Raw genomic sequence first — 18,420 nt, forward strand, 5'->3', positions numbered from 1 at the left:
ACATAAATGGCTTCAGCTGGTGGACAGACATCTGGACAGGATCCTAAACTACTGTTGGAATCATGATGCCACCTCCACCGTGCCTCACCACCATGAACTCCTTATATTTTATATATTATTTTATATTTCCCTTATTTACCTCACCTGTTTTCTTAGTTATGTAAGATCTATTTATTTCCTAGTTTATTTCATCATGTAAATACTCCTGTAAATATTCAAGTTTAGTTAATGTCATTTTAAATGTGTGTCAATAGGAAGTGTACGGAAGCGTATTAGGGCCAGGCAGGAGAAAAATAAAAATAATATTTTAGAGGAGGAAGATTTTTAAATGTAAGATACTGGACCACGGTTGGACTGGTGGGACAGTGGTGGAAGATTTCCCTTAATTTTAAATCCAAAACTTGACAGGTATTACATGCAATGTGTAAATAAATTAAAAGAAATCAAGTAATAATAGTGATAATAAATCAATGAGATATATGGAAGAGGTAGGTAAATATAGACATACGATGGATCAATTAATAAAGTTAAAAAGTGAACATTAATCTCGACATTTAGACTTTTTTCTCGAAATTTTGACTTTTTTCTCGACATTTCGACTTTTTACTCGACATTTCGACTTTTTTCTCAACATTTTGACTTTTTTCTCGAGATTGTACTTCAACATTAATTTCGACATTTCAACTTTTTTCTCGACATTTCAACTTTTTTCTCAACATTTCGACTTTTTTCTCGAAATTTTGACTTTTCTCTCGACATTTTGACTTTTTTCTCGACATTTCGCTTCTCGCCATTTGCCTTCATTCTCTGGCTTATACAAGACTTTTAATTTTTTGCTGCTCCAGACATATTTGTTTTTAGTGTTTTTGGTCCAATATGTATATATATATATATATATTCAACACTTTGAGTTGCCGACATGGATGTATTATATTAACTGGATACCGGACAGGAAAATGGCCGCCGTTCATTTCAATGTAAGTTGCTCACCTGGCGCATACGCCGAAATATTTTCTGACTTCCGGGTTTACTTCCGCGTTAAGGGGCCCATAGAGCATGCGCAGTTGAGTCACCTCCCATGATACTCTGGGGCCTCCCATCATGCCCCGGGGCAATGAGAACGAGTATTAATATAATATGTATTAATATAATATCTTAATTAATGTATATTATTACATGTATAGTATTACATATATTATTAATGTATTAATATAATATAATTATATAATATATAATACATCCATGGAGTGCATGGACACAGCCATGACGTCAGCCGTGACGTCACGCCCAGAAAGAAACTTTTCTTTGACTTTTCTGGCCGTTATAAAACATTTTTGACGGATATAAAGTCCATGACTTAAAAATATAGAATACAAAGATTAGTAATTAAAGGAGCTTGAGGCAGGATTTATGAAAAAAATGTGTATACGTTTTAAGTTTTCTAGTAATAATGTCAGATGAAGCGTTCCAAACCAAAAAGAATGAGCCCTCTAGTGTATCTCTCCGTTGCCTTGAACAGGCTGTGTGCTGCAAAATGTGCTGCAATTCGGGCCCAAATTTCCCGCGCTGTCCTGCGGATCTGACGTCAAATGACGCTGCATGCACGTTCTCCCGTGCTGGCTTCGCTGTTGACTGCAGTAACCCCGACGGTCTTCGTGGCGTTTCTTACATTTCTTATTCTTGCCTCATGCTCCTTTAATGGTGATTACAGCTGGAGGTGTCCTGTGAACAGTTTTAGAGGCTTCTCTTTTACTATTGTGGTCTATGGGAAAAAAGCTTTCTGGGCCCCATGGGATTTTTTGTTGCAGTACCGCGGCTGGCCACTGGGAGAAATCGGCATGCCTGCTGAGTGCGAGATTCGGGGGCCTGGATTGGCCCTAAATGTTAAAACGGCTTGCACAAAGAAATGTCCGAGGTTCTTGAACGCAGCACTGCACCGTATCCGTGACGTCACCAGCTGAACTTCTGTCAACAAAGTGACGTGTAAACGCGGAACAGTCCGGTTCTGTTCCGGTATCCGTCACCACCACCAGCTCTTCTCTCAGACACCACTTTTCTCGGGTGGAAACATGAGTTTCCGCAGTTTCCTGTCAGTTCTGGTGCCGGTTCTGGTACCGTTCTGCTGGTCGCTGGTTCGGGCTCAGGAAGCGTCCGAACCGGGCGGCACCAACGCGACGAGCCCCGGCGGGGGGAACCAGACCCGGCCGAACCCCGGGGGGATGTTCACGGGTCTCGGCGTGGACGGGTCCATGATCCAGCGGGCCCTGTACGTCCTGATCGGAATCAGCGGGATCGGAGTGCTGTACTTCCTGATCCGAGCCGTCAGGTAGGAGCCTGAACGCAGCACGGATCAATGCACCGATATCTGCCACACCGACTAATATTAACACACAAAACCAACGCCGAATCCAAGAGGATTAGTCCAGCTTTAAATAAAATGTTTTACTTTTAAAAACGTTATTTTCTACGTCTGGTATGGAGTGGAGAAACTTTAAAAAGCGTATATTTTTAATGGAGTTTGGCGCACGGGGGTCAAGTAGGGTTGCCACCTTTCAGAAATAGAAATAAGGGACACCCCGATTTCAGCAGCGCAGGAGCCAAAAAAAGGGACATCCCCAAAACTTCTAAAATACATAGAAATGCATTTATTTTATATGAAAAAACAAAACGCTTTGATTTAAAGTGATTTAATAGCATTGAACTTGCATGACTGTACAGACAGACAACCATACTAGCAACTGAAATATCCTCCTATGCTACGTATGTCCACATCAGCCAATATGTAAAATATAGCTACAGGTGAAGAATATGGTGTAAAAGTTAATTTATTTCAATAATTCAACTAGAATATGGTGTAAAAGTTAATTTATTTCAATAATTCAACTTAAAAGGTGAAACTAATACATTACATAGTGGTCTCATTACATGCAAAGCAAGATATGTTAAGCCTTTATTTGTTATAATTTTGATGATTGAATTGTTTATTGATTTCATAATATATTCAAATTTTTTGAGATTTTTTATTTGGGGTTTTCATAAACTGTGAGCCATAATCACCAAAATTATAACAAATAAAGGCTTGAAATATCTCACTTTGCATGTAGTGGGAAATAATATATTTGTTTCACCTTTAGTTGAATTTACTACGAATTAAGTTTTGCAATATATTCAAATTTTCCGACTTTCACCTGTATATTATGACATAAATAAATGAGAGCATAATATGTGTCTGTATTGGTTCAATACGGAACGCAACTTTTAATTCCCAATTACGGAAAAATTCCGTATTTCAAGGGACGGGTGGCAACCCTAGGGTCAAGGCAAGGCAAGTTTATCTATATAGCACAATTCAACACAAGGTAATTCAAAGTGCTTTACATCGACATTAAAAGCGGAAAGACACAATTAAACAGTAAATAACAAATAAAGTTAGATAAAATTATGAGAAAAGAAGGTAAAATAATAAAAAGCACAAGTTTCTGAAAGCTACCGGCAGTAGAGTCCAGTAGGTAAACATCTCATTTGTGGTTTTCAGAGAGTATTTAATTTAAGAGTATGCTTAAATAACAAATAAATGAAATAAAATGATAAGAAGAGAGGTAAAATTATAAAAAGCACAAGTTGTTAAAAATAAGGGCAGTAGAGTACAGTAGGTAAGTATTTAATTAAAGATTAGCTTCAGTAAACAGTAATGTTTTTAGGCCTGATTTAAAGGAGCTGACAGTTGGAGCAGACCTCAGGTCTACAGGAAGTTTGTTCCACCAGTGAGGAGCAGAATAACTGAACGCTGCCTCACAAAACAAAAGCCGGATTGCAAAGGGTTATTACAGCTTTAAATAAAATATATTACTTTAAAAAAACGTTCTTTTCTACGTCTGCTGGGGAGCGGAGAAACTTTAAAAAGCGTATATTTTGAATGGAGTTTGGCGCACGGTGGTCAAGTGTAAACTCAGGATTTATTTGGCGGGTTGAAAGCTAATACAACAGAATTTAGGTCAAATATTTATGAATAGTGTAAAAAAAAAAATGAATCAAAGGACGGGAATTACTTATTAAACTTTAGGTTGGAGGCGCCTCAGACAAACATTTGTGGAGTATTTTTATTATTTTATTATTAAACACGGGATCCAGTTGCTCCAAACTAAAGCCGAATTAAAGTACTGATGGATTTGAGGGTTTTTTCTACTTTACATAGTTTATTTGAAAGTTTAGTTTCATGTATTTATGATTCAGCAGACACATTCTAGTACTGCAAGTGTTAAATACAACTAACCTCACTTTGTTTCCTCTCTTTTATAATGTTTTTATCCTTTTTCTCAGTATATGTCATGTATTTTTCCAAATCATGTGACCTATTGAATCAAAATAGTTGATTTTACTCGGCTCTTGTGGGTCTAGAGAGGTCATGTGATGCGGGGGCGTTGACCACCAACCTAAAACAAACTTCACCAGTGAAAGGAAGGAGATGTGATTATTTCGAGCAGATTAGATTAAAACTGAGGACATAATTGAATCAGAGGCATGTTTGTTGAATTCATCACCTGGTTAAAACGTCCAACTTTAGAGCAGAAATAAATACATGTACAGTAAAACTGTTCTGGTCTCAAATGTTTGATTTGACATCCTTGATGACTGTGAGGGGTGAATGTTTCTGTCTCACGCCAGGAGAAGTTATATAATGCAATAAAGTTATTTCTAATATGATTGATTGACAGTTAGCTGAAGCCAATGGATGGTCGTTATCACTTCCTCATCCGTAGTCGTCATGGTAAGTTTTAAAGCGTTTGTATTAACCAGCATCAAGCATGTTTTCATCCTGGTTTCAGCTCCACTAGTCCTGGTTTCAGTTACTAGTCCTGGTTTCAGCTCTACTAGTCCTGGTTTAAGTTCTACTAGTCCTGGTTTCAGCTTTACTAGTCCTGGTTTCAGATCTACTAGTCCTGGTTTCAGCTTTACTAGTCCTGGTTTCAGTTCTACTAGTCCTGGTTTCAGCTCTACTAGTCCTGGTTTCAGATCTACTAGTCCTGGTTTCAACTCTACTAGTCCTGGTTTCAGGTCTACTAGTCCTGGTTTCAGTTCTACTAGTCCTGGTTTCAGTTCTACTAGTCCTGGTTTCAGCTTTACTAGTCCTGGTTTCAACTCTACTAGTCCTGGTTTCAACTCTACTAGTCCTGGTTTCAGTTCTACTAGTCCTGGTTTCAGTTCTACTAGTCCTGGTTTCAGCTCTACTAGTCCTGGTTTCTACTAGTCCTGGTTTCAGTTCTACTAGTCCTGGTTTCAGATCCACTAGTCCTGGTTTCTACTAGTCCTGGTTTCAGTTCTACTAGTTCTAGTTTCAGATCTACTAGTCCTGGTTTCAGATCTACTAGTCCTGGTTTCAGATCTACTAGTCCTGGTTTCAGTTCTACTAGTCCTGGTTTCAGTTCTACTAGTCCTGGTTTCAGTTCTACTAGTCCTGGTTTCAGTTCTACTAGTCCTGGTTTCAGCTTTACTAGTCCTGGTTTCAGCTTTATTAGTCCTGGTTTCAGCTCTACTAGTCCTGGTTTCAGCTTTACTAGTCCTGGTTTCAGCTTTATTAGTCCTGGTTTCAACTCTACTAGTCCTGGTTTCAGCTCTACTAGTCCTGGTTTCAGATCTACTAGTCCTGGTTTCAGGTCTACTAGTCCTGGTTTCAGTTCTACTAGTCCTGGTTTCAGTTCTACTAGTCCTGGTTTCAGCTTTACTAGTCCTGGTTTCAACTCTACTAGTCCTGGTTTCAGTTCTACTAGTCCTGGTTTCAGCTTTACTAGTCCTGGTTTCAGGTCTACTAGTCCTGGTTTCAGCTCTACTAGTCCTGGTTTCTACTAGTCCTGGTTTCAGTTCTACTAGTCCTGGTTTCAGATCTACTAGTCCTGGTTTCAGATCTACTAGTCCTGGTTTCAGTTACTAGTCCTGGTTTCAGTTCTACTAGTCCTGGTTTCAGTTCTACTAGTCCTGGTTTCAGATCTACTAGTCCTGGTTTCAGTTCTACTAGTCCTGGTTTCAGCTTTGCTAGTCCTGGTTCCAGATCTACTAGTCCTGGTTTCTACTAGTCCTGGTTTCAGTTCTACTAGTCCTGGTTTCAGATCTACTAGTCCTGGTTTCAGCTCTAGTCCTGGTTTCTACTAGTCCTGGTTTCAGTTCTACTAGTCCTGGTTTCAGCTCCGCTAGTCCTGGTTTCAGCTTGACTAGTCCTGGTTTCAGATCTACTAGTCCTGGTTTCAGCTTGACTAGTCCTGGTTTCAGTTCTACTAGTCCTGGTTTCAGCTCCGCTAGTCCTGGTTTCAGCTTGACTAGTCCTGGTTTCCTCTTCTACTAGTCCTGGTTTCAGTTCTACTAGTCCTGGTTTCAGCTTGACTAGCCCTGGTTTCAGGTCTACTAGTCCTGGCTTCAGATCTACTAGTCCTGGTTTCAGTTCTACTAGTCCTGGTTTCAGTTCTACTAGTCCTGGTTTCAGGTCTACTAGTCCTGGTTTCAGGTTTACTAGTCCTGGTTTCAGATCTACTAGTCCTGGTTTCAGCTTTATTAGTCCTGGTTTCAGTTCTACTAGTCCTGTTTTCAGATCTACTAGTCCTGGTTTCAGTTCTACTAGTCCTGGTTTCACGTCTACTAATCCTGGTTTCAGATCTACTAGTCCTGGTTTCAGCTCTACTAGTCCTGGTTTCAGTTCTACTAGTCCTGGTTTCAGATCTATTAGTCCTGGTTTCTACTAGTCCTGGTTTCAGATCTACTAGTCCTGGTTTCAGATCTACTAGTCCTGGTTTCAGTTCTACTAGTCCTGGTTTCTACTAGTCCTGGTTTCACGTCTACTAGTCCTGGTTTCAGTTCTACTAGTCCTGGTTTCAGCTTTATTAGTCCTGGTTTTCTACTAGTCCTGGTTTCAGTTCTACTAGTCCTGGTTTCAGTTCTACTAGTCCTGGTTTCAGATCTACTAGTCCTGGTTTCAGATCTACTAGTCCTGGTTTCAGTTCTACTAGTCCTGGTTTCAGTTCTACTAGTCCTGGTTTCAGTTCTACTAGTCCTGGTTTCAGTTCTACTAGTCCTGGTTTCAGCTTGACTAGTCCTGGTTTCCTCTTCTACTAGTCCTGGTTTCAGTTCTACTAGTCCTGGTTTCAGCTTGACTAGCCCTGGTTTCAGGTCTACTAGTCCTGGTTTCAGCTCTACTAGTCCTGGTTTCAGTTCTACTAGTCCTGGTTTCAGCTCTACTAGTCCTGGTTTCAGTTCTACTAGTCCTGGTTTCAGTTCTACTAGTCCTGGTTTCAGATCTACTAGTCCTGGTTTCAGCTTTATTAGTCCTGGTTTCAGTTCTACTAGTCCTGTTTTCAGATCTACTAGTCCTGGTTTCAGGTCTACTAGTCCTGGTTTCACGTCTACTAGTCCTGGTTTCAGATCTACTAGTCCTGGTTTCAGTTCTACTAGTCCTGGTTATAGTTCTACTAGTCCTGGTTTCAGTTCTACTAGTCCTGGTTTCAGTTCCACTAGTCCTGGTTTCAGATCTACTAGTCCTGGTTTCAGATCTACTAGTCCTGGTTTCAGATCTACTAGTCCTGGTTTCAGTTCTACTAGTCCTGGTTTCACGTCTACTAGTCCTGGTTTCAGTTCTACTAGTCCTGGTTTCAGATCTACTAGTCCTGGTTTCACGTCTACTAGTCCTGGTTTCAGTTCTACTAGTCCTGGTTTCACGTCTACTAGTCCTGGTTTCAGTTCTACTAGTCCTGGTTTCAGTTCCACTAGTCCTGGTTTCAGTTCTACTAGTCCTGGTTTCAGTTCCACTAGTCCTGGTTTCTGATCTACTAGTCCTGGTTTCAGATCTACTAGTCCTGGTTTCAGTTCTACTAGTCCTGGTTTCAGTTCTACTAGTCCTGGTTTCAGCTCCACTAGTCCTGGTTTCAGATCGACTAGTCCTGGTTTCAGTTCTACTAGTCCTGGTTTCACGTCTACTAGTCCTGGTTCCAGTTCTACTAGTCCTGGTTTCAGTTACTAGTCCTGGTTTCAGATCTACTAGTCCTGGTTTCAGATCTACTAGTCCTGGTTTCAGTTCTACTAGTCCTGGTTTCACGTCTACTAGTCCTGGTTTCAGTTCTACTAGTCCTGGTTTCACGTCTACTAGTCCTGGTTTCAGTTCTACTAGTCCTGGTTTCAGATCTACTAGTCCTGGTTTCAGATCTACTAGTCCTGGTTTCAGTTCTACTAGTCCTGGTTTCACGTCTACTAGTCCTGGTTTCAGTTCTACTAGTCCTGGTTTCACGTCTACTAGTCCTGGTTCCAGTTCTACTAGTCCTGGTTTCAGATCTACTAGTCCTGGTTTCAGTTCTACTAGTCCTGGTTTCACGTCTACTAGTCCTGGTTTCAGCTCTACTAGTCCTGGTTTCAGCTTTACTAGTCCTGGTTTCAGCTTTACTAGTCCTACCAGCCACCTTAACAGATCATAATTCCTCCCAGTGGTTCCGTCTCCTGATGAGTCTGTCATGTTTGATTTCAGGCTGAAGAAGCCGGCGTCCAGGAAGAAGTACGGGCTGCTGCACAACTACGACGACTCTGTGGAGATGGAGGCGGTGGAGAGCGAGGAGGACGACACGCTGTACGAGGCTCGCAGCCTCCGCAGGTCTGACGTCTGGAAACATGAAACATGAAACATGAGACGACCGACGGCGGCTCAGCGCCGGGAACCAAATCATTAAACACGTCTGAAAGAAAACATGACTAAAATATGTAGGAAGATATTTAAAAAAATCTATCCTGCACATGAAAACAAGACAATAAAAACAGCATGTTAAAGAATAAACTGCTGAAATGGGAAAATATACTAAAGTTCATTTGAAATATGTCAGTAAAAATATGAAAATGTGAACTAAATACATTATAAATACCGTATTTTCTGGACTATAAGCCGCACCTGCATACAAGCCGCATTCACTCTATTTAAAAAAAAAAAAGATATGCAAGCTGCAGATATTTATGTTGTTAGATTAGATATTTACTACATGTACAGAAGGATTTTGAACTGTAAATGATGTACATGTTTGTACCTAAATAAATCCTTTCATAACAGTGTCTTTTAACACGGCAGCAACTTTGCTGATTAAAACTGGACAGAACCAAGAGAAAATAACCGGTATTTATTTATCTATTTATATGTTTGAAATCTGCTTCTACCTACTTCTATCTGCTAAAGAAGAAGTAGCGTATTCTTCTTTGCATTGTCTTAGTTTTAATTGTAATTCCGTGTTAGAGCGCCCCGAGTGGTGGAAGAAAAATCCACAGAATAGCCGCACCTTTGTATAAGCCGCATGGTTCAAAACCTATGAAAAAAGTAGCGGCTTATAGTCCAGAAAATACGGTAACTAAAATATTTCGGAAGATATTTAAAAGAATCTATCCGGCACATGAAAACAAGACAATAAAAACAGCATGTTACAGAATAAACTGCTGAAATGGGAAAATATACTAAAATTCATTTGAAATCTGTCAGTTAAAATATTAAAATGTGAAATAAAGACATTATAAACATACAGGACTGTCTCAGAAAATTAGAATATTGTGATAAAGTTCTTTATTTTCTGTAATAAAATTAAAAAAAACAAATGTCATACATTCTGGATTCATTACAAATCAACTGAAATATTGCAAGCCTTTTATTATTAATATTGCTGATTATGGTTTACAGTTTAAGATTAAGATTCCCAGAATATTCAAATTTTTTGAGATAGGATATTTGAGTTTTCTTAAACTGTAAGCCATGATCAGCAATATTAAAATAATAAAAGGCTTGCAATATTTCAGTTGATTTGTAATGAATCCAGAATGTATGACGTTTTTGTTTTTGTAATTGCATTACAGAAAATCACAATTTTCTAATTTTCTGAGACAGTCCTGTATAAAAACCAAATTATGTTAAAGATTGATGATCTGCGTTTGGTTAAAAGTAAGAAAAAAAGAAAACGACGAGCAGTGAAGTTTGTTTCTGTCTCGTAGTCGGCTCAGGAACCACGAGGTGGTTGGACCTGATCCGGTCCTGGTCTTGGATCCTGGTCTGAGACCTGACGGTCCGGATCGGTGTCTACTTCTGTGTTTTTAGTCCCATGAACTGAGCCGCCGTCGATGTTCTGACCTCTACTGTTGTTGGTTCTGGTGACCCGGTTGATCTGACGCGTGTCTGTGTCCAGATGAGACCGGCCCCGGCGTCCCAGGGACCGGACCTGCTGCCGGACCGGACCTGCTGCCGGACTTCGGCTCACGTTGAATTCGGACCAACGGCTGCGGAGGAAGACGAGGACGGACCAAACAGAACCGAAGCTCGATGCCAAAACCCCAGAACCTCTGAGCGGCTCCGGGACCCGGACTGGGGGGGGGCCGAGAACTAACGGACGCTTCAGCCAAATACTGCTCTTTTCTTTCCTTTATCACTTTAATTTCCTTCGTTGTGATTCCTGACTGCAGCTGTTCTGCTGCAGCTACGTGCTTTGAACTACTGTGAACCCGCCGCGGTCGGTGGACGGGCCTAACGGGCCCGACGGGCCCCCAACGGGCCCCCAATGCGGCGAGGACTCCACTTTATTTTTGTGATGTTTTCAGGCTTGACGATGAGACGTCTGGAGGCTCGGTGGCGTTGCCATGGAAACACGAGGACACGGTCCACACTACAAAAGTTCCAAAACCGAGAATCTGATTTTTGAATAAAAAATAAAATATGAATCATTTAAGAGTTTTTACTTCAGAGTCCACGTGTCGTTTGTTTTTGCAACTGGAGAGTTTTTAAAAAAACAAACGTTTGTGTTTCCAACATCATTTTCTGATCACGTATGAAATAGTGTCGATAACGCAAGAATCAATCAATCAATCAACCTCAAGCCCCGCCCTCCTTCTGCTCGTACACACCCCCTTTCCTGGACCGTGGGGAGGTTTCTATTTTATCCTAAAAGTCTGAGGCCACGTTTACACATAGCCGGGTATTTACAAAAACGGATAATTCCCCATATACGTTTTGAAAAATACCATAATTTACATCAATCTGCATAAATACGCTGTTAAGGTGCTATGAGCAGCCAAACCTACAGGGGGCAGTGTAACGAGAAGATAAAGTCATGCTAGCCAATCAGAATCCTGGAAAAAAACATCAACAAATGACACGATTTACTTCCAAGATGAACGAGAGTCTTTCGTTTGGAGTGACAGAGAAGTGGAGTTACTTTTAAGTGTGACTTTAGAATTTAAAACAGGTCAAATACAAGAAAATATTGACGGTGGCCAAACTAATTGTAAACACAGGTCACACACATGACGCTGCACTGCAAAACTCAATCTTACCAGGAATATTTGTCTTATTTCTAGTTAAAATGTCAAATTTTTTGTCAAAAAGTCCCATTACACTTAAAACAAGAGTCATCACCAGATAAATAACTTATTTGACAATTTTCACCTTTTTCAAGTACATTTTCACTTTTTTTCACGTCTTGTTTTAAGTGTAATGAGATTTTTTTTTTACTAAAAATGAAACATTTTAACTAGAAATAAGACAAATATTCTTGTTAAGATTTTGAGTTTTTGTAGTGTGGTGACGTTTCTGTGGCATAATGTGACGTTCTGAAGCCTAAATGTCCTTTTCCCTCCGTTTACAAGCGAACATGAAGACAGAGTTTTTGCAAATCTCCACTTTGGCCGGAGTTTTCGGAACTTATTTTTGGTGACTTTGACCTTCGTTTTCATGTAAACAAACGGCCAAAACGCATGAAAACGCCACCGTTTTTGCTCCGTGTAAACAGGGCCTGAGTTCTGATCTAGTTCTGGAGCCAGAGACCAGGAACCCTTCACACCTCCTCGTCCTGTGAAGTTAAACCGGCTTCAGCTCTTTCAACCAAAATGTTCCTGAATAAATCATTTTCAGATTAAAGTTTGTCTCTGTGTCGACAGCTGAGTCGTCTCGGGTCACGAACCTTTAAATGTTTCACCAGGGGAGTGAATTATTGTCTCAGAGTCAAGTTTAAAACTCTGTTTATAAAGGATTAGAAGTTAACCTGCCTTGTGGGGGTCGGGGTTACATACCAGCTGCTTAGATTTTAAATCGAAGCTGCGTCTGAAATTGCATACTTCCACCCTAATGAGTATGTAAAAACAGTATGTGAGATTTTTTAGTGCGTCCGAAACATTAGTACGTACTCAATAGTATGTACTATCCATACTCATTCTGGAGAAATGTATTAGTGTGGATTGATGGACACTAGCTAAGCAGAAACTTCCCACAATGCAATGCAGCGGTGTTTGGTTGCTAAGTGCTGCGCAGATACGTACAGGACTGTCTCAGAAAATTAGAATATTGTGATTTTCTGTAATGCAATTACAAAAACAAAAATGTCATACATTCTGGATTCATTACAAATCAACTGAAATATTGCAAGCCTTTTATTATTTTAATATTGCTGATTATGGTTTACAGTTTAAGATTAAGATTCCCAAAATATTCTAATTTTTTTAGATAGGATATTTGAGTTTTCTTAAGCTGTAAGCCATGATCAGCAATATTAAAATAATAAAAGGCTTGCAATATTTCAGTTGATTTGTAATGAATCCAGAATGTAGGACATTTTTGTTTTTGTAATTGCATTACAGAAAATCACAATATTCTAATTTTCTGAGACAGTCCTGTATATGCCATAAGTATAATATTAAGTATAATAATATTCATATATAATATTATAATATTCATATATAATAATATTATATAATGTTATCTTGTTTGGGCCAGGATAAAGGGGAAAGAGCGGAGCGGTGCTGCTACTGCTGCTGTGACAGAATCAGCTTTATTCAAGAGTACCTGGCTGCAGGCAAGATGGCCGACAGGGGCGCGGCCATACTTCCATACCGGAAGTTGGTCTTCTTCGTGTATATTATTTTTTAAATTTTTTTTAATTTAACATTTGCAAACAGTACAATGATAACAAAACTTCACATTGTGCAATTTCACGTTGAATTATAACATATAAAGAGTATTACTCAAATAAAAAAAACCAATGCATACCGGAAGTCCATACCGGAAGTTGGTCTTTTTTTTTAAACAAACTTTATTCAACATTTCAAAATTACAAAATTCCTTTGAGGAAACATTAGTTTGCAACTGAAACATAAGTTCACAACACACAAGCGAATATGTAACTATACATTTTTTCCAAGATAAACTTCTAAATTTAAATAAAAAGAAAATAAATAAAATAAATTTAAATAATCACAAAATAAAATAATCACAGGGGTTGACATTTCAACAAAAATGTATAAGCGTAGTATCTTAAAGAGCAAGAGACTCTAACATGGTTTCACTTAAATCATTTATAGACTGATTTTCTTTCGAAAGTACCTTAATAGATGTTATATAACTTTTTATTTCGTTTTTAAAACATACTATGGAGGGTTTGCTGTTTTTCCATTTATTTTTATGTATATGATATTTACCCAAAATGAGAATTATGTTCACCATCTTGATACCTTCTTTGGCAGACCATCCATATAAATTATGACCTGAAGCTTGCTAAACAAACAGTTGTTGATCCCAATATTTAACCACCGATAAACATCTTGCCAAAAAAGCTTTGTGACCGAACAATAAAAGAATAAGTGTTCAATTGTTTCGTGTTCTGTTTTACAAAATACACAAGGATCTACATCAAAATTGAACCTTCTCCTTAGGGTTTCAGCGGCAGGATAAATATTGTTTATCATTTTAAACTGAATTTCTTTTGCTTTGGGTGAAATTGGCCATTTAAGGTAGCTGCTGTATGTCTTTGTTAATGTTACTTCAATTTCTGTTATCTTTATTTTTTTTTTTTTTATATCATTGAATAGCTTTTCTTTAAACACATTTCCAAGTACTTTGTTATTACATTTTCTTTCACCAAATTTCAATTCACCGACTTTTAAATCAGGCAGTTTGACAATCACATTTGATTATGTAAGAATATTTTTTATCATGTAATTCAAGGGAAGTGGAATAGCTCTACAGATTTGATTGAATTCTCTATAAGAAAATATGACGGAGGTAGTTTACAAGCGGCCATAAAACGAAAATTATAAAATATTATTATAAAACATTATATATATATATATATATATATATATATATATATATATATATATATATATATATACATATATATATATATATATATATATATATATATATATATATATATATATATATATATATATATGCATATATATATATATATATATATATATATACATACACATACATATATATATATATATACACATACATATATACATATATCCATCCAAGCTGTCTACGATGTCCTACCCAGCCCAGCCAATCTCCATCTCTGGGGCATGGTTGACTCTCCTGCCTGTGCGCTGTGTTCCAGGAAAGGCTCTCTGGAACACATCTTAAGCAGCTGCTCTAAAGCCCTGGGGGAGGGCCGCTACCGTTGGCGGCACGACCAAGTGCTGAAGACAGTTGCTGAAGCCATCTCCACCATCGTGGCCAAACGCAACAGCAGCAAGCAACAACCTGGCAACAGGAACATTGCCTTTATCAGGGCTGGAGAGCAGCCGCAGTCACAGCCCAAACCAGCAGCCGGCCTCCTCACCTCAGCAGTTGACCTGGATCTACGAGTGGACTTGGGCAAGCAGCTCAAGTTTCCAGATAACATCACTACAACATCTTTGAGGCCAGACATCGTGCTTTCATCAGTTTCTTCAAGGCAGGTGCTACTGATAGAACTGACAGTTCCCTGGGAGGACCGAATAGAGGAGGCAAACGAGCGGAAGCGGTCGAAGTACCAGGAGCTGGTCGAGCAATGCCAAAGAAGAGGCTGGAAGGCACGCTGTGAGCCGATTGAAGTAGGCTGCAGAGGGTTTGCTGGCCGCTCCCTCTGCAAGGTGTTCACGCTGCTTGGTATTACGGGGGCTGCAAAAAGGAAAGCCATCAAGTCCACCATGGAGGCAGCAGAGAGAGCCTCGAGATGGCTTTGGATCAGGAGGAGCGATCTGTGGGCCAATGCTACTGGGACACAAGTCGGGGCTTGATCAACCCCGGCTGGGTCACCTGAAGGAGGGGGTATGATTGTTGAAAGACCCGAAACCCCCGATGATCTCAGGCACATCACTGATGATGTGTCCCAGTGCATCCTAGGATGTATCTTTAATCATATACATACACATACATATATATATATATATATACACATACATATATACATATATAAAACATGTATATATATATATAGCCTACGGAGGTAGTTTACAATAGACTCTAGTTTACAAGCAGCGATTCGAAAATGATAAAACAGACACACATATATATATATATATATATATATATATATATATATATATATATATATATATATATATATATATATATATATATATATATATATATATATATATATATATATATATATATATATGACATTATATTATATATAAATGTACTTACTAAAGATGCAAAAAAAAAAATATAAATATATAACATTACACTATCTTACAACAGTAAGAACTTGACTTGGAGTTCTTTTTTGAATTCAACTTTTTATTTATTTTTATTCAAATATAAAATAGAAAAACAAACATACAAAGAAAAAAGATCAAAAACAAGGGAAAAGCATGAACAACAATGAGGATGAACAGATTAAACTGAACATAACAAGGAAAAAATAATGAACAATGACTGTGGGATCAGCATCAGACTCCCACTGGCCATCTTGATCTCTGAGGGGGTCAGACTTAAAAAAGGCTCCCACTGGCCATCATGCCTCAGCCTTCAGTCTGGTCATGCCCTCTCCTTCCAGGATTTTGATCATTATCTGAAAAACAGTTAAATGATCCAATCATACTCTAACGTGTGCACTGTTTTGGTTTTATGTTTTCCAAAGGAATAAAATATTGACCACCTAATAATTTCCTTCCATTTCCCAAGGAAGCTTTATTAACCATCTTACCTCTGGGAGCATCACATCAAAGACAAAATCCAGCAGTCTAATCTCCCCTCTCTGTATTCTTGCTCCTTTACCTGTAACCTCGTCAATCACCCTCAGTAGCACAAAGATCTATTGAAAATAAAAGTACAAATCAATAAATTAATCTTTTATATGTTATATATCTGTGAACACACGTATACATGATGGCATTTTCATTTACCCGTTGGTCACTCAAATTCAGCGTCCTTAGCTTTAAGTGCTGTTGAGTGCTGCTGAGGTTAATTGAGGTGGATTATATATATATATATATATATATATATATATATATATATATATATATATATATATATATATATATATAATCCACCTCAATAAAAACATAATTATTAGTAAGTACATTTATATTATTACATATATATAAATATATATATATATATATATATATATATATATATATATTTAAAGAATTTACACAAAGAAGACCAACTTCCGGTAAGGACTTCCGGTATGGATGGAAGTATGGCCGCGCCCTTGTTGGCCATCTTGCCTGCAGCCAGGTCCCTCTCGCTTTATTGGCCACGTTTGAACATTTCCCGACAAGGAATTTGACTCCAGTTATTTCGCACACTCTATCCAGATTTAGAAGTAGCAAATTTAACAGTAAATAAACATAAATGTGGCACTTATTAACAAATGTACATTTTTTTTTAAAGTGAGAGGTGCAGCAGAATGAGGTAGATATGATTAGAAGCTGCGTTGTTACAGCACGGTGATTGATTCTCTGAGACTCTATGCGTTATGAGAGTTCATAAAGGGCGTATTGTTGTTCTCAAGGTTGACAAAGGCTAAATGAAAGCACGTCCCTGGGTGGGCTTGAACCACCAACCTTTCGGTTAACAGCCGAACGCGCTAACCAATTGCGCCACAGAGACTGGGCATAGTTGTTGCCATGGTAACAACTCCCCCTGCCAATGCATATTACTGATATATACTCAAAAGTGTGCCGAATACTTTTAAGTATATACTGTTTAGTATGGCATTTCGGACGCACTGCTACAGTTTCGTTTCTGAACTAATGAATCACCTGATGAGCCGAAGCCTGCAGATGTAGTATCAGCATCTGTCCACCAGGTGGCAGCAATGGAGCACGAATTCAGAATTCATCCCTCCCTCTCTCCATCTCTGTCTCCATCCCTCTCTCCATCCATCCCTCTCACTATTTGATCTCAATAAATATAAGAGGTATTCACAAAAAGTGTATTAAGTGGCACACAGAAATTTGGCAGCTGTTGAACCAGAAGGAACCAGATTGAATTAAGTTTCACCACGAGCAAAAGGATTAAAAGAGCCAAACAAGGCCAGACGAGGAGCTGCAAAATAAAAGCATGAAACAAATTGAAAAAGGACTTAAAAACAGAAGTATGCTGAAGGCTTGAAGCAATATGGGTAAAAGTATGATTGTCCAACCCTATAATTGCATAATAGTCATTAAATGAGTCTTAAAATAATAAAAACTATAGTATTTTTTCTCTCATAGTTGAAAATATTGTATTAATGAAACTGTAAATAAATGGGTTAAGATGGAAAGGATATTCACACATAAAAAAAAGTGTGTGTTTTCATGTAGACTTATATACTGCTACTAATTATCAAAATTCTGTCTTATTGCTAAAACCGTGTTTTAGCAATAAGAGATCTGAAGTTAAATTTAAGATTCCAGATTCTTTATCGTCATTGTACACCAGCTGTAGACACAACCAAATGACAGGTGCTTCATCGAAGGTGCTGGTCCTTATATTACAGAATAGTATTAGGGCCAGGCAGGAGAAAAATAAAAATTAATATTTTAGAGGAAGATTTTTTTTCATCATGCACTTTGAGAAAAAAGTCGAAATGTCGAGAAAAAAGGCGAAATTTCGACTTTATTCTTGAATAAAGTTGAATTGGAGAGCAGAGCATTCTTAAGTTTTGTACATGGACAGTGACAACGATAAATCAATTAAATGTACATAATTGTTCCACATGATAACTGCACGGTATTTAATAGAAAACTGACCACGGGATGTTTTATACAATGGAAGATGAAGTTTCTTAACCTGTCGGGTTGAATAACTATGAACTTGAAAGGTATTAACAAAATTGTATCTAAAACCATGAGGTTTTACATCAGTCTTATGATTCACTTTAAAGACAAATGTACAGATCTGAAGAATGTTGACATCATGGATAGTCAATAATTGCAATTTAAAGGCATTTATTTTTGAAATTTCATTTAAAAATAAAAGCTGTTTAGTATGATGTCTCGTATGTCTGCTGGTGTCCAGTTCTGTGTCTGGCATTAATTTGCCGCGGGGACGAATGGTGGAAATTAGCCTCTAGCTACAACCATGCATATTTACACATGTGTTCATTAATATGTACGTTCCCAGTTCAACAAATAAAGTCATTTCATTTAATTTCATTCAGTCCCACGTCA

The 18,420-nt window shown here is 38.2% G+C and overlaps 1 protein-coding gene and 1 non-coding gene across 2 annotated transcripts; one reads left to right on the plus strand and one right to left on the minus strand.

Annotated features, from left to right (window-relative positions):
- Positions 1-1,960: 1,960 nt before the first annotated feature.
- fam174c (family with sequence similarity 174 member C) lies at positions 1,961-10,730 on the plus strand. Its single transcript, XM_061737285.1, has 3 exons — positions 1,961-2,326; positions 8,501-8,623; positions 10,185-10,730. Exons 1-3 carry the CDS (start codon positions 2,070-2,072, stop codon positions 10,186-10,188), a joined length of 384 nt encoding a protein of 127 aa, XP_061593269.1. The 5' UTR covers positions 1,961-2,069; the 3' UTR covers positions 10,189-10,730.
- A 6,072-nt stretch (positions 10,731-16,802) lies between these two features.
- Positions 16,803-16,876, minus strand: trnan-guu (transfer RNA asparagine (anticodon GUU)). Its single transcript has one exon. It is a non-coding gene; the product is annotated as a tRNA-Asn (tRNA).
- Between the last annotated feature and the right edge of the window lie 1,544 nt (positions 16,877-18,420).

The sequence above is a fragment of the Cololabis saira genome, chromosome 13, assembly GCF_033807715.1.
Source record: "Cololabis saira isolate AMF1-May2022 chromosome 13, fColSai1.1, whole genome shotgun sequence".
In the NCBI taxonomy this organism is placed as follows: Eukaryota; Metazoa; Chordata; class Actinopteri; order Beloniformes; family Belonidae; genus Cololabis; species Cololabis saira.